At 38.1% G+C, this 20,709-nt stretch overlaps 1 protein-coding gene across 18 annotated transcripts in view; it reads right to left on the minus strand.

Moving 5' to 3' along the window:
• Positions 1-20,709, minus strand: part of LOC103105713 (intestine-specific homeobox-like) — a 55,410-nt gene that overhangs the window by 27,395 nt on the left and 7,306 nt on the right. For 6 of the 18 annotated variants that reach the window (XM_056796882.1, XM_056796884.1, XM_056796877.1 and 3 more), the window contains 3 exons: positions 16,213-16,341; positions 11,403-11,529; positions 10,260-10,355 (listed from right to left, as the gene is read on the minus strand). The exons of 5 other annotated variants lie outside the window; for them this stretch is intronic. In XM_056796882.1, the coding sequence (XP_056652860.1) occupies positions 10,260-10,300 (41 nt within the window). In that variant the 5' untranslated portion in view covers positions 10,301-10,355; positions 11,403-11,529; positions 16,213-16,341. Of the gene's footprint in view, positions 1-555; positions 652-10,259; positions 10,356-11,402; positions 11,530-16,212; positions 16,342-20,709 lie in introns of all 18 variants that reach the window. 7 more of the 18 variants (XM_056796883.1, XM_056796879.1, XM_056796887.1 and 4 more) reach the window with 5 other exon arrangements.

A 20,709-nucleotide genomic window follows, 5' to 3' on the forward strand; every position in this document is an offset into this window, starting at 1 on the left:
TGCTTTAGCTAGTCTCCTGACTAAGGAATTCTGAAAGAAAGAAAAAAAAATATCAATGTACTATTTATTCTCTGTTTGATATTAACTTTTTTATTCTGCCTTCTCTCCTGAGGAAAAAGATGAACAATTTTGAAACAAAAGGCCAAATACCAGTAAAAGTGCAATGTAATATCCAGCATTAAGGAGATAATTTTTTTTTAAAAACCTACATCTTGCTTCTTAAAGTAAGATTAAGGACCCAAGTACTACATAAAATTATATTCCAGGGCACTTAAGTACCTACAAAAACCAAAGACACATTAGTAAGTTTTTATGTAACACGATTAAAAAAATGATTAGTGTTACACTGGCAAAAATCTACAATCTTATCAAACAGATTTTTAAAAAATAAACAACGATAAAACAAAACGATGGATGTCCAAGTTAAGAAGGCAATGTGAAAGAGCATTCAGAAGCCTTACTCTTCCACTTAAAATACCTGAAATGAAAAGCCCAGGAAGATAAATGATTAAAAAAAAATTTTTTTAACAGAGATAATAGAAAAACACATCTCACCCAGAAGGAGAATTAAAATTCCTTCATCCAATTCAGAACCATAAAAGAAGATGGTCAGAAGCTGGTGGAGTGGAAGTCATCATAAGCATACATCACCTGGAAAGATGAGGGAGGTGAGAAAAGCCTTCCCAAGGAAAGCAGAGCAAGGACAAATAAAAAGGCCAGATGCCAGTAGAGTTAGAGAAAAGGGATCTACCTGGGAAAGTAATTCAGCATCTCACAAATGGCCCTGAAGCCAGTCAGTCATCATTCTGAGCAGGAAGGTCAAAAGGTTAATTCATTCAAGAACCTGAAGGCAGGTCAAACCCCAGCAGAAGATTCAGAAATGGAACCAGGGGGCAGCTGGTTGGCTCAGTAGATTGAGAACCAAACCTAGAGATGGGAGGTCGTAGGTTCAAGTTTGACCTCAGACACTTCCTAGCTTTATGAACCTGAGCAAGTCACTTGACCCCCATTGCCTAGCCCTTATCACTCTTCTGCCTGGGAACCAATACAAAGTTACCAATGCTGCAAAGTCTGTGGAGGCCTAAGGGAAATAAAGAAAGAACAAAATCCCAGATGGGAATTCACACAAGCAAATGATCACAGAATTCAATACACTACAAAGCAACAATCAAAAGGATTTGCTGCTAGTTGCTCAGGGGCAGTAAAGACAAAAACTGCTAGGAAAACTAGAAAGTAGATGTGGAGAAATTAGGTTTGGAAACAGTTCATACAATATACTGGATGGATATATGACAGCTATAAAAGGTTATATCCTAAACAAACCAGAGTAACAAAGGAGAAACCAATCTCTCTGGAAAGGAAAAGAGTCCATAACAAACAAGGGACAGAGGATTGGAGAAAATAAAATGGAAAATTCAGATTGATTATATAAAATTAAAAAGGTGGGTTTTTTTTATACACACAAAAATACTCCAATGCAGTTAAAATTAGAAGGGAAACAGTAAAGTGAGAACTACATCCTCGCATAGCATTCCTCACATAAAGGTTCCATTCAAGATATAAGTAAATGTGGTAGCAAAGAACTGGAAATTATGGTGATGTCCATCAGTTGGGGAATAGCTAAACAAATTGTGGCATCTGATTGTGAGGGAACACTACTGTTAATTTTATGATTGTACTGAATATTTAATTGGTCACCAGGGATTTAATGTCTAAATCCCCAAAATGAATTATTAAAGTCAAATGGATAATTTATGGTAGTTTATTTTACAATAGAGGGAAGATATTAAGGAAGAGAGAAAGAGAAGAAAAAGGGAGAGAGAGAGCTCCACCTTCCTCTGAGCCAGGTAGCAATTCTAAGGCCCCAGCCAGGGGAAAGGAGTCTCACTGGAGCCCAAGGAAAGGAAGTCAGCCTTTACATTCACCATAGTCAGTTCAATCAGCAGATTCTTTTTATGAGCCTCGGCTCCAGTAGAACTGCTTCTTACAGGAACCTCCACTCCGAGTGTGTCTCTTTCAAACTCCCAGAAGACCAACCACAACAACCAAAAACCTCATTCAGGCCCTTGTTTCTTTCTTTTAAAGACCTTTTTTCTTCCGTCACTGCCCCCAATTCCACATCTACCAATCACAGCTGACATTGCTCTAGCAGAAGTAGATTCTAATTCGTTACCCACTATCACACACGTAGGTCACAGACCTCCCACTTCATGAGTAAATGGGATATTTACACCTTTGGTGATTAGATCTAACATGGGCAGATCTTCCCACTCAACTTTAAGTAGTGTGCTTACATTTGGGGGGATTAACTCTAAAAAATAGACAGTCGATTACAATTTAATCATTACAATCAAGGAAGAGCTAAGTACCTTCATTGTTACAATCAGGGGAGAGTCAAATCCAATCTTCACACTCCTATACCATAAGAAATGGGCAGGTTAACTTTTTTAAAACATCAAAAGAACTACCTGCAATAATGAACAATAAAATGAGTAGAACCAAGAGAACATTATATATAGCTACAGGTTTAATAATACTTGGAAGAATAACTTGAGAATGTCAACTCTAGAGAATTAACTGAAAAATAGAAACATGAAGGTCCTAATGTACATATTCCTATGTCTGCCAGATGATGCCTTCTGTGATGTGGGGAAGAGGAGGGAGGGACTGAAATATTTGGAAATAAGTTCTATTAATAAAAAATATAAATATATATACATAAATATAAATAATTTTAAAGATATATAGTAGTTCACTATAGCCATATTTTTTAAATGCTCCAAATCACTAATAAGTCAAGAAATGCAAAGCATTAAAGCAATTTTGATGTTCCATAGCACATCCACCAGAAAGTGACCAAATGTTGCAATGGAAGAATACTAAACCTGAAATCAGGAAAAAAATACAGTCTCAGATAATATCTAATGCTCCAGGCAAGTCATTTAACCTTTATCTGTCTCAGTTTTCTCATCTGTAAAATGGGGATAACAATTGCATCTACCTTCCAAGGTCACAGTGAAGATAAAATGAGATATTTTAAAGAGTTTTGTAAACCTTAAAGTTCTAAATAAAGACTTGCTATTGTCACTGTCACCATCATCATAAGAATGGCAAAGATGACTAAAGAGGAAAATGATAAGTGCTGGAAGACTATGTAAATACAGATACATTAATGTACTGTTGAAGTTTTAATTGGCCCAACCGCTCTAGGAAGCCATTTCCCCAAATATACCCCAAATGTCACCAAATTGAATACTATTTGATTCATCAGTGCTACTACTAGGATCATACCCCGAAGAAATCAAAGAAAGACTAAAAGAACCCATATGTGCCACAATATTTATAGGCAGATTTTTCTGTGATGGCAAAGAACTGGAAACTGTGAAGATGCCCACTTACTGGAAGGAATTAAACAGATCATGGTACAGTAAGATCTCATTTTATGCAAACTCTACACATGCAAATTCAGGCATATATTACTTGGCAATTGGAAAAAAATTAAGGCAGAAAAATATATAAAATAACAAATTTTCTTCATACACTAAATCTGGATCATTTTCTCAAGCAGCAGAAAGTGTCACAGCAGTTTAGCCAATTACACTCATTTTTATTCTAAGAAGCTTATCAGGGAGTCATTACATTGTTCTGCATCAAATATTAATTCCCTTATCATTCTGGAATTCTGGTTTGTAATAAGTCATGTAAGAATCAGAACAGCGATTCTCTTTGTTTCTATAATGCCATTTAATTATTAATAATGGACCCAAAGTACAAGAGCAGCAATGCTGATAGCTCTGATAAGCCTAAGAAAAGCCATAATGTGCTTAGATATATTTGTTATAAGAAACTTATTAAATGAGGTTCATTATTATGAAAAATATTCAACTTATACAAAGAGTCTTGGAACACATTGGTCACATAAAATGTATGTGAGTGTAATGGAATATTGTAGGCTTAAGAAATGGTGAGAAGGGGGGTAACTGGGTAGCTCAGTGGATTGAGAGTCAGGCCTAGGTAAGAGGTCCTAGGTTCAAATCTGGCCTCACACATTTCCTAGCTGTGTGACCCTGGACAAGTCACTTAATCCCCATTGCCTAGCCCTTATCTCTCTTCTGCCTTGGAACCAATACACAGTATTGATTCTAAGACAGAAGGTGAGGGTTTAATTAAAAAAAAAATAGTGAGAGGTACCATTTCAGAGAATCCTGGGAAGACTTGTATAAACTGATGTTAAGTAAATAAAATCAGGATAAGAATATCATAACAACACTGCAAAGACAAACTATGAAAGAATTAAGAACCCTCATCAATTCAATGGTCAATCATAATTCCAAAGGAAAGAATGAACTTTAAGAGTATGGTAATATGATTCAAGGTACAGAAAGAGATATATATTTTCAAACATAGCATATGATAGAATTTATTTTGTTTAACTATGTATATGTATCACAAGGGTTTTCATTTTCATTTTTTTTCCCAGTTAGAAGAGTTAAGAAGGAAAGAAAAAGTTGGGTTAACTGAAAAAGTAAATATAAAAATTACATTTTTTTAAAAGATTGTTATAAATAGAGTTCAGTCTAGCCAAAACCCACAATGGTCCAATAGGAGACAACAGCCAGAACCTGCGGTATATGAAGCCCTGAATCAGCCTCAGACCCAGACTATCTGCTTGTTACTTCTGTTTTCAGCCCTTCCTAGAAAACCCCTGCTTAAAGTCTTAGATCACATTACTCCCTGTGTCTTTTTGTCCCCCAAGATTTCCCACTTAGACCCAGATCCATAGCATAACCCTAACCCTTAGTTCTAGATACTTCTCAGGAAATCTTGCATTAGTCCCAACCCAGGTCCCTCACCTGCAGCCTCTTCACTCAAGAAACCTTCCAAGGAGTACAACTAATTTCAATTTTACATAAATTATTAAAAAAAAAAAGAAAAAAGATGGTATTCTATTAAACTCTGTCAATGAGAAAAACAGTCCTGATATCTAAACCAGGAAGAGATAAAGCATAGAAAGAAAACTTTGCAACAAGACTGACTCTAATATTAGCAAAGAATTTACAACATATTAAAAAGATTATAGGCTGTGGTCCCATAGGATTTATACCAGGAATGCTAGATTGGTGTCATATTAGGAAATTATAAATAAAATAGAATTATTTTAAAACTTTAAAATTACATTATATCAATAAATAGAAAAGGCTTATGAGAAATATAACACAATTTTACATTTAAAATTTTAAAGAAAATAGTAATAAATGAACAGTTTCTTATTAAGCTAAATAGTGTCTATCCAAAAGCTAAGATTATCTGTAATAGAGAAATATAAAATATTTCCAATAAGATCAAGGAAAACAGCACATTGTCACCATCATTATTTAACAGTCCAGAAATACTATGCATAAGAAGATAAGAAGAAGGAATTGAGGAAATAAAAGGCAAAGAGAAAAAAATTACCTTTCATACGTGACAGAATTGTTTACTTAACCTTAAAAAAACTTTTAAAAAATGTATTGAAATGACACACTCAAAAAATATCAGAATATAAAACTAAACCCACAAAAATCATCAGCCTTTCCACAGCTTTCCAGCAAAACTCATTATCCATTCAATGTATAAAATATCTAGTAATCTGTCAAACTATGCATATAACCTATATGAATACAAACTCAAAAACACTCTACAGAAATAGAAACCTAAATAATTGAGGGAAGGAGAGAAAGAGAAAGAGAGAGGCTGTCCCAATGTAATAAAAATGGCAATATCACCTAAATTAATGAACATATTAAATGCCATATCAACATAACTTGCAAAGAATATTTTATAGAACTAGAAACACTAGAATAAACCAAAGAGAAAGCAATGAGTCATGTAACAATAAAAAATTAAAACAAAATCAAAATACAAAAAACAAGAAAATACTATGTATGTATATACGCACATACCTTACATTTCTTCATATAAATTTATGTACATAAATGCATGTACATGTGCGTGTGTATATGTATGTGTATATATTCATTCACACATACATACATGTGTATTTACATATATTTGTAATTGTATTTATATATACAGACAAAAGAGAATCCACCTAATATCTTCGAAATCCTCATATGAAAACCCACAGGAATATCAGAGTCACAATATAGAGCTTCCAGGTTAAGGAGAGAGAAAAAAATTCACATACAAAAGAACCAGTTCAAAAGCACAAACTTGGTTGTTATCACTTTAAAGAACAGGAGTTACTAAGCAATCACCCTAATGCAAATATTAATAATATGGAAATAGATCTTGATCAATGAGGAGGAGAGGAGGGAAAAAAACATGAATTATACAACAATGGAAAACTATTTCAAATTAATTAAATAAAAATTTTTGATTAAAAAAAAAAGAATAGGAGTTAGAGTTTGGAATATGACATTCGAAAGTGCAAAGCATAAGGACCTGCACCTAAAAATAGTTCACCCTGAGAACTAAGGAAATTCAACTGCCAGCAACTCACCTACCAACCGTCAGCCACCCCCTCCTAACTGTCATCAACTGCCAGCCTGCACAGCAGGGGGTCTCTCTTGGAAATCTTTTTGCTCCCTTGCCTCTTAAAGAGAAAAAGGGGGAAATTAAGAAAACTCTCTTAACAAGGTAAAAAAATTGGACCTTTAATGGAACAATGAACTTTAAAGCATTCCTCTTAAAAGAACACAGCTGAATAAAAACTCTGAAATGCAAGCACAAAAATTAAAGAGAAATTAGTAAGGCAAATAAATTTGAGTATTTGGAAGGGGCTTCTAATGAGGGAAAACAAGTAGCCAGCCCTAAGGTAATAAAAAAACATTTAAGGAATTAAAATAAAACAAATGAGTAAGAGTGGAGGGGCTAGAGGAGAGTATTTAACTATTTTGATGGTCATCAGAAGAAAAAAAAGGGAAGCAAACTAGAGGAATTCCATGTGAACTAGAACGACCTCCAGGAATTGACAGAGAGCGAAAGGAGCAGAACCAGGATAACATTGTACACAGATACACTGTGGCAAAATTGAATGTAATGGACTTCTCTATTAGCAGCAATGCAGTGATACAGGACAATTCTGAGGGACTTATGAGAAAGATGCTATCCACATCCAAAGAAAGAACTGTGGGAGCAGAAACACAGAAGAAAAACAACTACTTGATTGCATGGTTTGATGGGGATATTGTTGGGGATGGAGACTCTAAACAATCACCCTAGTGTAAATATTAATAATATGGAAATAGGTCTCGATCAATGACACATGTAAAACTCAGTGGCACTGCACGTCAGATGCAGGAAGGGGGCGGGAGGGGGGGAGAACATGAATCATATAACCATGGAAAATTTCTCAATTAATCAATAAAATCAAATAAAAATAAATAAAATATCCAAAAAAGGGAAACAAAATAGATAGCAGGGAAGAAAGGAAGGAAAGACTCATAATCAAGGTGTGTGAAATAAAGAATATATAAACAAATATGAAGGAGTGGAAAGAAGAGGCATCATTATATGAACTTCTCTTTCACTTCATTTTTATTAGAACCAGACAGGCAAACACAGTTTGGTATAGAAATATATTCAACTCAACAGGAAAGAGGAAAGAGTGGGATTTCCAAGCATAGGAAAGAGACAGAAGGATAGGATTGGTAAGACATTAGAGTTAAAGCAAATACACCCCATGGTAAGAGAGTAGATCATGAAGAAGTGAATTAAAAGGAAATGACTCCAATGACAAAAAAGCAATCCTGTAAGCAATTAAGAGGAAGCCCTTCAAATATAAAGGAAATCTGAATAATATGAGACTATTCTCCACTCATCAAAAAATACAGGAGTGAGGGGGCAGCTGGGTAGCTCAGTGGATTGAGAGCCAGGCCTAGAGACAGGAGGTCCTAGGTTCAAATCTGGCCTCAGACACTTCCCAGCTGTGTGACGCTGGGGAAGTCACTTAACCCCCATTGCCTAGCCCTTACCACTCTTCTGCCTTGGAGCCAATACACAGTATTGACTCTAAAACAGAAGTTATGGGTTTAAAAAAAAATACAGGAGTGAATAGATGATGTCTTCTGAAGAGCAAGGGAACTCAAGATGCAGTCATAAGTGACCTATCCTGAAAATCTGGGCCTAACTCTAAGTGAAAAAATGGACTCCCAATAAGAGGCATTCAAAATGTTTTTACAAAGAAAATCAGATCTAAAGAAACTACGTCTTACATAACTAACCCAAAGAATAGAAAAATAAACAGAGCAACCAAGATCAATACCAACAATATGATCTTTAACACAGATCTTTCTAAAAGGAATTGAGTAGATAAGAGAAGTCAAACAAATGTGAGAGTGGCCTAAAACATCATGGATTATCTATCGGTGAATCAAGGGTTTTTGCAAGATTAAATTACTGAATGGGAGGGTGCATCAAAGAGAGGAAGGAAAAGCTAGAGAGGACTAAGTGATGTACCCTAATCGAGTCAAAGGGAAAATAACCCTTGTTGTCTCTTCAGAGAACACAGAGTACAGAATGAATAAGCAAAAAGATAGGCTGAAAAGGGAAAAGGTAGTTTTAAGTGGTGGGAAAGGGGTATCACTAATGAATGCTCTTATGAGAAAAGAAATAGTCTATAGAGAGAGATGGAGACATTACAATGGACATGATCTGTAGGGATTTGGTGCTTAGGGAGAGTACTCATCTTGTCTCAGAATGAGGAGCCTCTAAGGAAAACTGTCATCCAGAAGGGTGGGAGGGTATGGACCCAAGAAAAAACTTCAAGTCAAATGAGGGAAACACACAAACAAAAAAGATTTGTTCTTGGCTCAAAAGGGTAAATCCAGGAATAATCAGTAGAAGTAATAGACAGAAATATTTCAACTTTGCATGCGCAAAATTTTTCCAACAATGAGAGCTGTCCAAAAGAAGAACGATCAGCCTTGAACAGTAATGGCTTTCCCATTCAAAGATACTTTCAAGTGAAGATTGTATTGCTATTTGTGGGATATTATGGACAGTATTCCTCTTCAGGTACAACTGGACAGATGATCTCTGAGATCCCTTCCAACTCTTAGATCTTATAGTTTTGAAAAAGAAAATGCTTTCTAAACTTCAATGTAGGCTATTATTTCACAAATCAATCTTAAAAAACAGTTTCCACTCCCACTTTTCTTCTGTCTCTGCCTCGACTCTCTGGATTCCTTTTCCCACCATTGCCTAGTAGCTTTCTCACCCTAGAAGATGCCTCTATTCCTACAACTCTTCTTCCAATGGGTCAGTTCCTCCCACATCCACCATTTTAAGGAAGCGTTTGTTGGCCAGGTTCCTTCCTTTACTCTTCTCCTGGTTCCACTGACGACTCTTTGGGCTTAGTTCTCCACCATTCCACTGTGTGATACTTCCTCCTGCCCCCTCCATAACTCTCCTTTTCAGTTTCTCTTTATGGGCTGTCCTCGCCTGATTAGAATAGAAGCCCACTGAGGAAAGGATCTGCAGGAGCTGTGGAGTTGGTTCAAATTGTAACCCTTACCGTGCCTGGCACAAAGTAAACATTTAATCAGTGTTTCTTGACTTTGAATAACTGGAAAAGACAAGTGCAGCATTTTGAGTTAGAAAGGGACTAGGCAAGCACCATTATGGTTTTGGCCGTGAAAGGAAGGCAAGAAAATAGAGTGCAGAGAAAAATGGTAAAGATTTGGTGGATCATACTATAAATGAGATATATAAATATCCATCTGTATGTGTGGCATATATATACACATATATATTTGAATGGAAAATGCTAAGAAGTATTAAAGATTCAAGAGAAGAAGGAAAATTCAAGGAGGAGGTAAGAAAGGCTTGTTTCTAGAGTAGAGATGGAAGGCTTAAGGCCCAAGAAGAGCAATGCATTTTTCTCTACAATGAAATGTAAGTGGGAAGGGAGGCAAAGCAGTAACTAAGTTGTATACTAGTATCAAAAGCCTTGGGTTCAAATCACAGGTCTGCGATCTTAGCCTGAGAGTCTCAGATGACTTCGTTTGCCTTTTTTCTTCTGTCTCTTCAGCGCTAAGATGAGGGAGTTAGACAAGATAGCATCTAAGTGTCTTTCCAGATCTAACATTTGTGAATCTATGTTTCTTGAGGTGAAGATGAAAACACAGAAGGAGGATGAAGTACATAAAGGAGAATCTCATGCCTGAGTCTCCACAAGCCTGCAAGACATCATCAAGCAACACTCCCGGTCCAATACTGCCAAAAGACTTCCATCTGCCTGGTTTTTACCTACTCACCCAGACAGGTGTCGCTGGAGTCTTTTCTGTTTGGCATCCATGGTACTTCTCCTCTCTTCAACTGGAAGATCACATCTGGTTTGGAAACTGGAAGCCCTGCTCATGGAAAACGATGTGGGAAAGCATTGTGTACAGTTATCTCAGAATTCAAGTCTGCCCCCTTCCTAAAAGCTAACTTTTACGCAGGGCTGTAAGATTTGCACAGCTCTTTACAGGTGCTACTCCATTTGATCCTCACAACAACCTGTGAGATTGGTGCTATTATCCTCATTTTACAGATAATGAAACTGAGGCTGAGAGGTCAAGTGACTTGTCAAGGATCATACAACTCATAAGTGTCTGAGGCAGGATTTGAACTCAAGGCATCCTAATTCCCAGTCCAGCACTCCATGAAGTCTGTCACCTAGCTGCCAAGGAGAAGCAATGTGATAAAGCAGAATTCAAGAGATCTGGGTTCAAATCCTGCCTGACACTTATTAGCTATGGGACTTTGGGCAAGTCACTTAACCTCTCCAAGCCTTAGTTTCATTTGTAAAATAGGGGTAAAAAGATCTGCAGAACTTACCCTACAGGGTTGCTGTGATGATCCAATCAGATAATGTACAAAAAGTACTTTGCAAACCTTAGAGCTCTTGAAAAAGGTCACTTTTCAACACAAGGATTATTTTTCCTTGTCAAGAAAAAGGTGTACTAAGAAGATGCAGAGGGCTCTAGTAAGATTATTTGTATATTATGGACACAATAAATACAGGAAAGTGGAATAGAGTGACTATGACCTCAAGAAAAGTAAATTCCTTTTCATAATCTTCAGCAATGTGCTGTGGTGCTTAAGGGGACGGCCTTGGACCTAATGGGAAAAAGTAGGAAAGATACAGCCTCAGAGGCAGAACTGTAAAGCTCCTCAAAGTCATCAGTGACACAAAACATACACCTTTCACCTGGGAACAGGAAGTAGAAGCACCCTGTCTCTTGGTCCTAAGAGATTAGCCATCTCCTCATATTATAGATATTATGGACTATGCCTGGACACCAATGAGTCGGCCAAGTACTCCAGAAACTTCCAAGTAGAGAATGCAAAGACTGTTCTTCCCTCCCCATCCCGTCATGTACAGATTCTGAGTTACAGAGAAAAGTTGTCCTTACCCAGGGAGATGAGGTTCCTATAATTGTCCAGCATCACTTCCTTGTACAAGTCCCTCTGAGCAGGGCCCAGTTGCCCCCACTCTTCCCTGGTGAAGTCCACAGGCACATCCTTGAATGCCACTGATTCCTAAAACATCCAACACAATCCTGCTCAACCAAGGGTATCCGCTACTAGACCTCCTTGGTGACAGCAAGAGGTTGGTCATATTTATAAGGAGTGGCTCCAGATTCTGAGAATTTCAGGGACATACACATCTAACTTTGTATTCAATGGGGAATATATTGAAAGTGTCCTTGCTAACCAAAAACTCTCCTCCTCAAGTAAGCTACAAATGTAGCCTGCATCCAGATAAAAATAAAGCGGCTCTAGTTTGTCCTTAGGCCCTCTATTGTGCCTCTGCCTGTAGCTGTAGCACTGTCTACAACCTCCCTTTCTGCTGAAATAGCAAATATCCTGAATAGCCCTACTGCTTAGGGTAGGGTTACGAGACACTGCGAAACAACGAGGCTTTCCTATGATATGTCATCATCTTATTCCTAAGCCCCAAGCAATAAGCCTGGTCCAATCAAGAACTGTCCTGAATCCGACATACCTCCTGCCAATTAAAACCTATAGAAGTAGAAAAAAATAATAACAAAATTCATCTGGAAGAACAAAGATCAAGAATATCAAGGGTACTAATGAAAAACTAATATGATGGATAGTGGTGTAGCAGTACCAGATCTCAAACTGTAAATACTGTAAAGCAGTAATTGTCCAAACCATCTGGTACTGGCTGAGAAATAGAAGGGCTGGAACAACAGAATAGACTAAGGATAAATGACCTTAAAAATCTAGTGTTTAATAAACCCAAAGATCCCAGCTTTGGGAATGAGCTCACTATATGACAAAAACTTCTAGGAAATTTAGAAACAGTATGACAGAAATTGGTATGGACCAATGATGGTGAACCTTTTGGAGATGGAGTGCCAGGCCCCACCCCACCCCCAACTCCAGACCAAGTTCCACACCATTCCCCTCCTCCCACCTTTCCCCAAGCCCCCTGATTACCCTAGACAGGGGAGGGAGGAAGCACTCCCATTAGGCTGCTGAGCAGAGGGATGGGAAAAGTGAGGAATGTTCTCAGGCACAGTGAAGAGAGAGGGGAACAGCTCCACCCCAAGTCCCTCTGGCTTTCTAGTAATGAACTCTGGTGGGAGACTGAAGGCATGCCCACAAAGAGGAGTCTACATGCCCTTTTTTGGCACATGTGCCACAAGTTCACCATCATGGGTATAGCCCAATATCTCACACCCTATACCAAGATAAGTTCAAAATGGGCATATGATTTAGACATAAAGAGTGATAAAAGTAAATTAGGGGGGATGAAGAATAGTTTACCTGTCAAGTCTATGGAGAAGGGAAGAATATATGGCCAAACAAGAGATAGAGAACATTACAAGATATAAAATGAATATTTTTGATTACATTGAATTAAAAAGATTTTGTATAAACAAAACCAATGTAATCAAGATTAAAAGAGAAACAACAAACTGGGGGGAAAATCTTACAATAAATTTCTCTGATAAAGGTCTCATTTCTCAAATCTATAAAGAACTAAGCCAAATGTATAAGAATACAAGTCATTTCTCAATTGACAAAATGGTCAAAGTAGATAAATAAGCAGTTTTCAGATGAAGAAATCAAAATTATCAATAATAATATGGGAAAATGTTCTAAATCACTCTTGATTAGAAACATACAAATGTAGGATTTTAATAATAATCAAAATAGAAGAGAAAAAGGGTTCTTTTAGTCAAGTGAGCAAAGCAAAGAGAGCCAGAGACCTGTAACACTTTACCAAAAGCACAAGCTTCCAAAGAGCCCCACAGAGTGGGTCTCAGCCAAATTTATCACCCAAGCCTCCTTATGTAAAATGAGGACATAACTTAAAAGGATGCTGGGAGCTCAGGTGTGGCAAATTTTCCATCTGCACACAAATCAAAACAAAACAACTCACCACCTATCAGATTGGACAATATGACAGTAAAGGAAAATGATAAATTCCAGAGGTTAATCTGGAATTATGCCCAAAGGGCTATATAAAACACATATACCTTTTGATATAGTAATACCATTACTAAGTCTGTATCCCAAAGAGAATTAAAAAAAAAAAGGAAAGGAAAGGACCTATTTCTACAAAAATATTAACAGCTGTTCTTTTTGTGGTGTCAAAGAATTGGAAATTAGAAATCAACTGGGGAATGTCTGAACAAATTGTAGTATATGATGGTGATGGAATTACTATTATGCTGTAAGAAACGATGAACAGGATGCTTTCAGAAAAAGCTGGAAAGACCTACATGAACTGATGAAGAGTGAAATAAGCAGAATCAGAAGAACACTGTACACAGTACCAGTAATATTGTGGAATGATCAAATTTAGAAACAAACTAGTAGCAATACAATGATCCAAGACAATACTGAGGAACTGATGACAAAGAATGCTATCCACCTCCAGAGAAAAAACTGTTGGAGTCTGAATGCAGATAAAAGTATATGACTTTTCAACTTTAGTTTATTTGGCTTTTATTTTAGGGTTTTGGCTTTTATGATTATTCTCTTACAGAAATGAAAACAATATGGAAACATGTTTTACATGAGAATACATGTATAAGCCAGATCAAATTGCTAGCTAACTCCAAGAAAGAAAAAGGAGACAATTTGTATCATATAACTTGGGAAAATGTGAAAATTTGTTATTATATGTAATTGGTAAAATAAAAAATATGTAAAAATTTAAAATTTTAATGAAATTAAAAATCTATTGAAGTCTTGTTCTTTTGTTCCTTTGAGGAGTCTCTGCCCACAGCAGTGGGACTCCCTTGACAGCAAACTCAAAACTCGGGGTCCCTGGTTCCCAAACTTTCAGGTTTTTGCATCAGTTTGTTCCAGTGCCAACAATTTTATCCATATGTGCAAATGAAGACATTTGACTCTCTTCAAACTACTGAAGAGAATAAAAGTAGGAAATGTAACATTTTCAAGGCTTTAGTCCCACAAATAGTGTTAAAATAACATAATTTATAGCTATAACTGGCCCTATAGCTCTAAAAGTATGAGTAAAGAGAAAAATCTGCCCCAGGCACAAAGACCTAATTCAGAAACTGAGGCTGGTGATATGAATAGGCAGGAAAAAAAAAACCGCAAAACACAATTAAAAACAAATAAAAAGCTACAAATTGAGAGAAACCCAAAAGGTTAAGTCCAGAAGATGAAAATATGTAAGTTCAAGTAAAGCTTTAGTGAAAAGAACAGTTTGGCCACAAGGACTGTAGAGTACATGGAAGGAAACAAGCAAGAAAAAAAAACTGATGGAAAATCTAGGAAGAAAATAGATTAAAACAGAAGATAGAAACCCTTACAAAAGTATCAGACACCCTGAAAAATCTAAGAAGCAATAAAAACACAGCTTCATTAGGCAAAAAGAAATGCTATAAAAAATAAAGATTGAAAAATATAAGAAAATATAATGTATCTACCATCAGAATCAATTGACTAGGAAAATAGGTTAAAAAAGAGTTGAATTAAGTGTCACTGGATTCCCTGAAAACCACAAGCAAACAAAAAACCTGGACACCAGCATTTCAAGAAATTTTTTTAACTGTCTAAAACTAATAGAACCATAGGGCAAAGTAAAAAACTAGCCACTTCTTAAAAGAAATTACAAACTGAATACATTCAGGAATATCAATTAAAATCCAGAGCTTCTGGATCAAAGAAAAAATACTGCAAACATGCAGAAAGAAAAAGCTGAAGTACCAAGGAACCACTCTCAGGATCACACAAGACAAAGTTGCATCTACTACAAAGGAGAGAAAATATCAGAATACTTCAAAAGCAAAAATAATGGATTACAACTGCATAGCAAGTACAATATTTATCAAGTATCCTACCACATGGGCTAGACTAGTTCTTTTCACAAAGAACAAAGAAGTTGTCCCCAAGACTTCAATTGTCCAAAGGAGTACAGTTCAAGTCTTATCATTGTTGCACTAGTCACCCAAATGCATAAATTAGACCAGGTCACATGAATTCAAGTACCCTTCAGATTTGGCAGGATTCAACCATAAAAGTAACAATATGCCTCTCCACTGACCAGACCTTTTTCTGTATTGAGATGGGGAGGGACCATTTCAGGTGCCCACATCTATTCTATGTTCCCAGTAAAGATAAAGATAGCATCTAGTAAAGTGCCACTAAATTATAATTATCATTAATGGTTCTAGACATGCTAGATTGCCAGAATATGGAAAATGATTTGTCCTGGCACATGCAACTAAAGCTAAAGACATAGCTTTTTTTTTCTCATCATGTTTTCTTATTAGCCTTTATTTTAGAGAGTGCTATGAAGGGAGAGATAAAGGTAATTGATCTGGAACAACACAAGTAAAAATGGTGATGATGGAGCAGGGACCAATAGATTATAGGCAGACTGCAGGTGGAAAGGATAGTCTTTGATGCAGAGGTTTCATTAGAAAATCAGTTAAGTCTCTCTGAAATCAAACTATAAGAGGATGGGAATGGGAATGAGAATGAAAATGAAGAGAACTGTGAAATCTGCCCCAGTTGTAATAAGGCTTTGATATCACTACCTCCATGAAGGGATGGACAGTATGCTGGTTTTTACCACAAGTACAAAAAGCTTAAATAGAAACCTAAAGAGTTATTAGAAAAATGGTTAATGAGGGAATGGACTAATGGAGCTAACCTAGAGATCCTCTTTGCCACAGAGTTCCATGATGAAGGAAAAATTACAAAAAGACTTACTTTTGCAAAGTCAGAGCAGTTAGATGACAACTGTCCTTTTTCTCTTTTTTAAGAGGCTAAGCTGAGGGGTTGCATATACCTGGCCCCCGGTAGGTGAGTTCCCATTGTAGACAGCTCCCCACTGGGAATCTGCAAAGGAGATGAAATTCTCAAGAGAGAGGGATTTGGTAGGACAGATCAGTATCACTACCCCAAACCTCCCCAACACCACCCCCAGCATACTCATGCCATATATGCAACCTGTTTCAGAGGCAATCAGCTCCATCTGGAGAGTCAGGGGCAGAGCCTAGAATGGGCTAGGGCAGAGGGTAAGGAAAGCCTTTTCCAGAGGTTAGAACTTTGAGCTTGATAAAGAGGCAATCCATCACCAGCCTAGAAAGATGCAGGTAAACCTGCTATATAAATCATGCCCCTTGCAGCGGCTTCAACATCACAGAAGTCTAAGGCTTTCCCGTCTGGATAAAAGGGACTGACTGACATTGGGAGCCAGGATACTATTATACCAGGAGTCTTAGCCCAGTTAGCCCAGGAGTTTTAGGGAAAAGGCCAGGAAGGTAAAGGTATCATGAACTCTTAGAATTGAGAACCTGTAGAGCTCCTTTTGGTACCCTCTATGCCAGCTATTGTGGGAAGGGTCAAATGGAAAACCTCGGAATTAAGTCATCCTGTAAATTTAATATCAAATAATACAGATCTAGGGGTTATGAAAGCCACTGACTCCTTAATGATTAAAAATCTTTAAAAAAGGATGGAGTACTCAACTATCCCAACTCCCCTGACAAAACTGCGCAACTAGTGAGAAAAGCAGATAGCACATGGCAACTTATAGTGGATGGCATAAGGTGCTGCTACAGCAGGCCCAGGGTTCTGAGGCCAGAGATGGGTAACCTCTATCCAGGGGATGATGCAGAGCCCATTGGGAAGGGTTTTAAACAAAGAGATATGTATGGTATTGTAGGAATATAAGTTAGGGATGGAGTCATTTCAGGGATTAGCTAAAGGAAGGGAATTTTGGGAGAGAATTCTGGGAAGGAGAGAAGAATTGTGGAAGTTTGAACTGGCAATAACTGACTTACTTCCTTCTGGGATTTCCACTGAACTGAAAGGAGGTTGGACTCTCTGCCTGGATTTCCACCAAACTGGAAGGAGATTTTGTTCTGAGAGATTTTTCCTAGATAGTCAACATTTCACAGAGAAATTATCGACTTCTTGGTAGAGAATTTATTTGGAGGAAACTATTTTCCCTAAGAAATCTCCCTAAGAGATCAAATGCCAGTGGTTCATCTGCCAGAACTCCTCTTGGGCTAAGGTAATCCAAAGATTTTCATCTGGAATTTGGGTTACTTAATGCAGCCAAATCCAGGCTTTTCCCTTTGCTTTTTTAAGATCACTATTGGGCAGATAAAGTTAAAGTCAAATAGCATGTTGGGTTTTTTGTTTTTTAGATAGAGCAGGGAGCTGTAGGCAGGGCTGAGAGAAGAAACAGAAGGCTCTCCTTTTGAAGGAGACTTTGAAGTTGGATAGAGTTAGTTTTAAGTGTTAGGGTCTTACCTACCAGTTTCCCTTACTCCCTTTATAAAATAAACTTTGTTTTCCATAAGCCAAAGGGTTTGTGTTTTACCGGCCCTGGGGAGTTCCTTGGTGGGTTGTATCATCTCACATCCCTTCAGGACAGTTCCCTATTGCACTATATGGACACAAGAGTTATTGCACCCTGGGTCCTTATGATCCTGAGTAATCGTGTTTTGAGAGGTCTCTGTTGAGACTAGAATGGGTGGAGGCTCTAATAGGTAGCTTGAGAGTAGCAAGACCTTCAGACTTTTGGAGCTGCCAGCTCCCCGAAGCAGCCACTTGCTATAAAACTACTTTTGAAAAGCAGTTGCTTTAGGTCCCTAGTTGTTACTGAACAGATGACAAAGTACCATATATTCAACCTTTTCCAAGAGTTTCCTATGGCGAGCTAGGTCATGCAAAAAGGACTCGAAGAAGACAGGTAAGGCACACAGAAGACGTCTACCATTAAATCACCCTCACCTGGGTCCCTCAAACGTCGTCCCCTTCACGAGCAGTTGAGGCTTTGCCAGTGACTAAGGACTCCAGCCCAAACCGAAACACCCCTGACTTTTTCACTACAACAATGTGTCTTACCTATGAAGATCTAAGAATGCTATTTTCCAGGCTTAGTGATGGCCCTGCCCACTAAGAGGCATGAGCCACTGGATTTCAAGGGTACCTTGCTTTGAGGAATGGAAGGAGGGGCAGGGGAGTTCTCAATAGAATTAAGAGGTCCTATCAAGTCCTACAAGTGGAATAAGCTTCAAACTATATGTCTGGTTTATGGAAGAGCCTTGTTGAGGGACACACTGGATAAATAAGATCCACACCTAAAATGATTCCCAGGAGTGGCCTTAAGTTTGACCAACTGATCTGGAGACTTTAGAGAACAGAACTGGACTGTCAATGGTCCAATGGAAGAATTCTGTCAATGTTTCCCACCACACAGTTCCCATCAGAGACATTTCATTCTCTCTGCTGAATTAAACAATCAAGGTGAAGCTGCTCCAAGAATAAGAGAGATGGACAAGTGGATAAATGGCCATATGGACACGGAAGTCATGATGCCAAGTCATGCTGCCCATGCTCTAAGGATGAAGCAGGAAGCAGATACTTCTACTTAAATGGCAGTCCTCACTTTGGTCAGAGCACTTATCTATTTCCCAAGGTTCTCAACCTGACCCCAACAGAAAAATGGCTCAGCAGACTCCATCTAAGGGCAATAGACCCTGCTAACCAACAACTTGGCCATCATGTCTTGGAAACCAACATCAAGGGTCCCTCCTACCAGAAGATATGCCTGAGACAAATCAATGCCAACTTGGAAAGTGGAAGGATTTTCCAGTCCGGCATCTCCTCAGATGTAACTTCCAGGAAGATTTACCAGGAAGACCCTTCCTTATTCTGTTTTTGGCAGTCGTCTGGGCCTTAAAGTCTCTGCCCCCTTAGATAGCTCCATATATCTCAAAAGAAAAAACTCAGATCTCTCTCAACTGGCTTTTCCTTTAGGATGATTCAAACAACTCCTTCTCAAAAAATTTTTAAAAAAAGGCTTGGGGAACCAAGAGGTAGTATTGTTGGGAGATCCTTGGCTTTCTAAAAGGACAAGGAAGATGAAACTACTATGAATGCTTCTGGAAGAAAGGGGATCCTGTAGATGGCTCGGCAGTAATCCTGAGTACCTGGAACAAGGTATAAAAGAACTTACCCAGCCTCAATGAAAGAAGGAAAAAGCCCCTCAACAAAGGGTTCTAAAATGGAGAGGGAATACGTACTATCCTCCCAAGTATGGAGTTCTGCTGGCTGGTGGACCAGGGAATACTGAGGGGATAGTGGTACAGTACAAGTAGAGGCAATAGGATGGCAAAACAGATACAGTAGTAGACATCTCAGACACAGCTACATGACCATGGGCAAGTCGCCTCATCTCTGTCTGCCTTAGTTTCTTTAACTATAAAAATGAGGCTATAAATAGCACCTACTTCCCAGGGTGGTTATGAGAATCAAATGAGATAATCTGTAAAGCACTAAACACAGTATGACACAGGAGATGCTATATAAATGCTACTATCATCGTTGTTTTTATTATTATTACATGTCAGTGTCCATCAGGACTGGTTGTAATGCCAGAGGATGATGACCTCTCAGCAACCTCATTACAGATGACCCTGACCCAAGATTGGTGATTGTGCTGGAAGTGTCACCATTGGTATTACGGTCCTGATGGCACATGGTGCTGCCCACTCACCAATTTACATAAAGAGATCTCTGAACTGCACAGATATGTCCCCACCAATCGCATGGACTAAATCTAAATCATTCACATCCAAGACCAGGTCCAACCAAAGGGGAAAAGAAAAGCCCAGGATTTCTGGTCTTGTTTTCTTCTCTCTCTGTTCAGTCCTTCTGGACTTCTGGACCTTCCTTTAGGAGGGTACTGCATTTTAAATTTTAATTTTTGAAATTTCTTTTTTATTACTCTTTTCCTACTCCAGTACTGCCTGTTAACATCTTCTCATAGGATATGGACTGTCCAGTAAAAGGACCCTAAAGTCAGTGAAATGGTGACAAGGCTTTAAAGAGCTTCTAAAAGCATAAATTGTGGTAGGAGTCCATCCTACTCCATGTCCTCTATCATGTAGGCTAGTTCTTTCCCTAACAAGCAAAGAAGATGTCGCCAAGACTTGATAGGTCCAGGGCCCTAAGGCTCGACCACCTAATTGTTGATGAGGTCTCCTGATCCTAAGGCATAAGAGAGGTCAGTCCATGTAGAATCAGTGCCTTTTATACTAGGCAAATGTCCCAAAGCCACACAAGTTACCACATTCGGCCCTGCTGATCAGACTCATTTCTGTGTGAAGATAAGGGATAGCCACATATATTCAAATCAAGTCTTGTTGAGTATTCTCTCTGTATAATGGCTAAATCACTCACTCTTCTATT

This window comes from Monodelphis domestica, chromosome 4 (assembly GCF_027887165.1).
Source record: "Monodelphis domestica isolate mMonDom1 chromosome 4, mMonDom1.pri, whole genome shotgun sequence".
NCBI lineage: Eukaryota > Metazoa > Chordata > Mammalia > Didelphimorphia > Didelphidae > Monodelphis > Monodelphis domestica.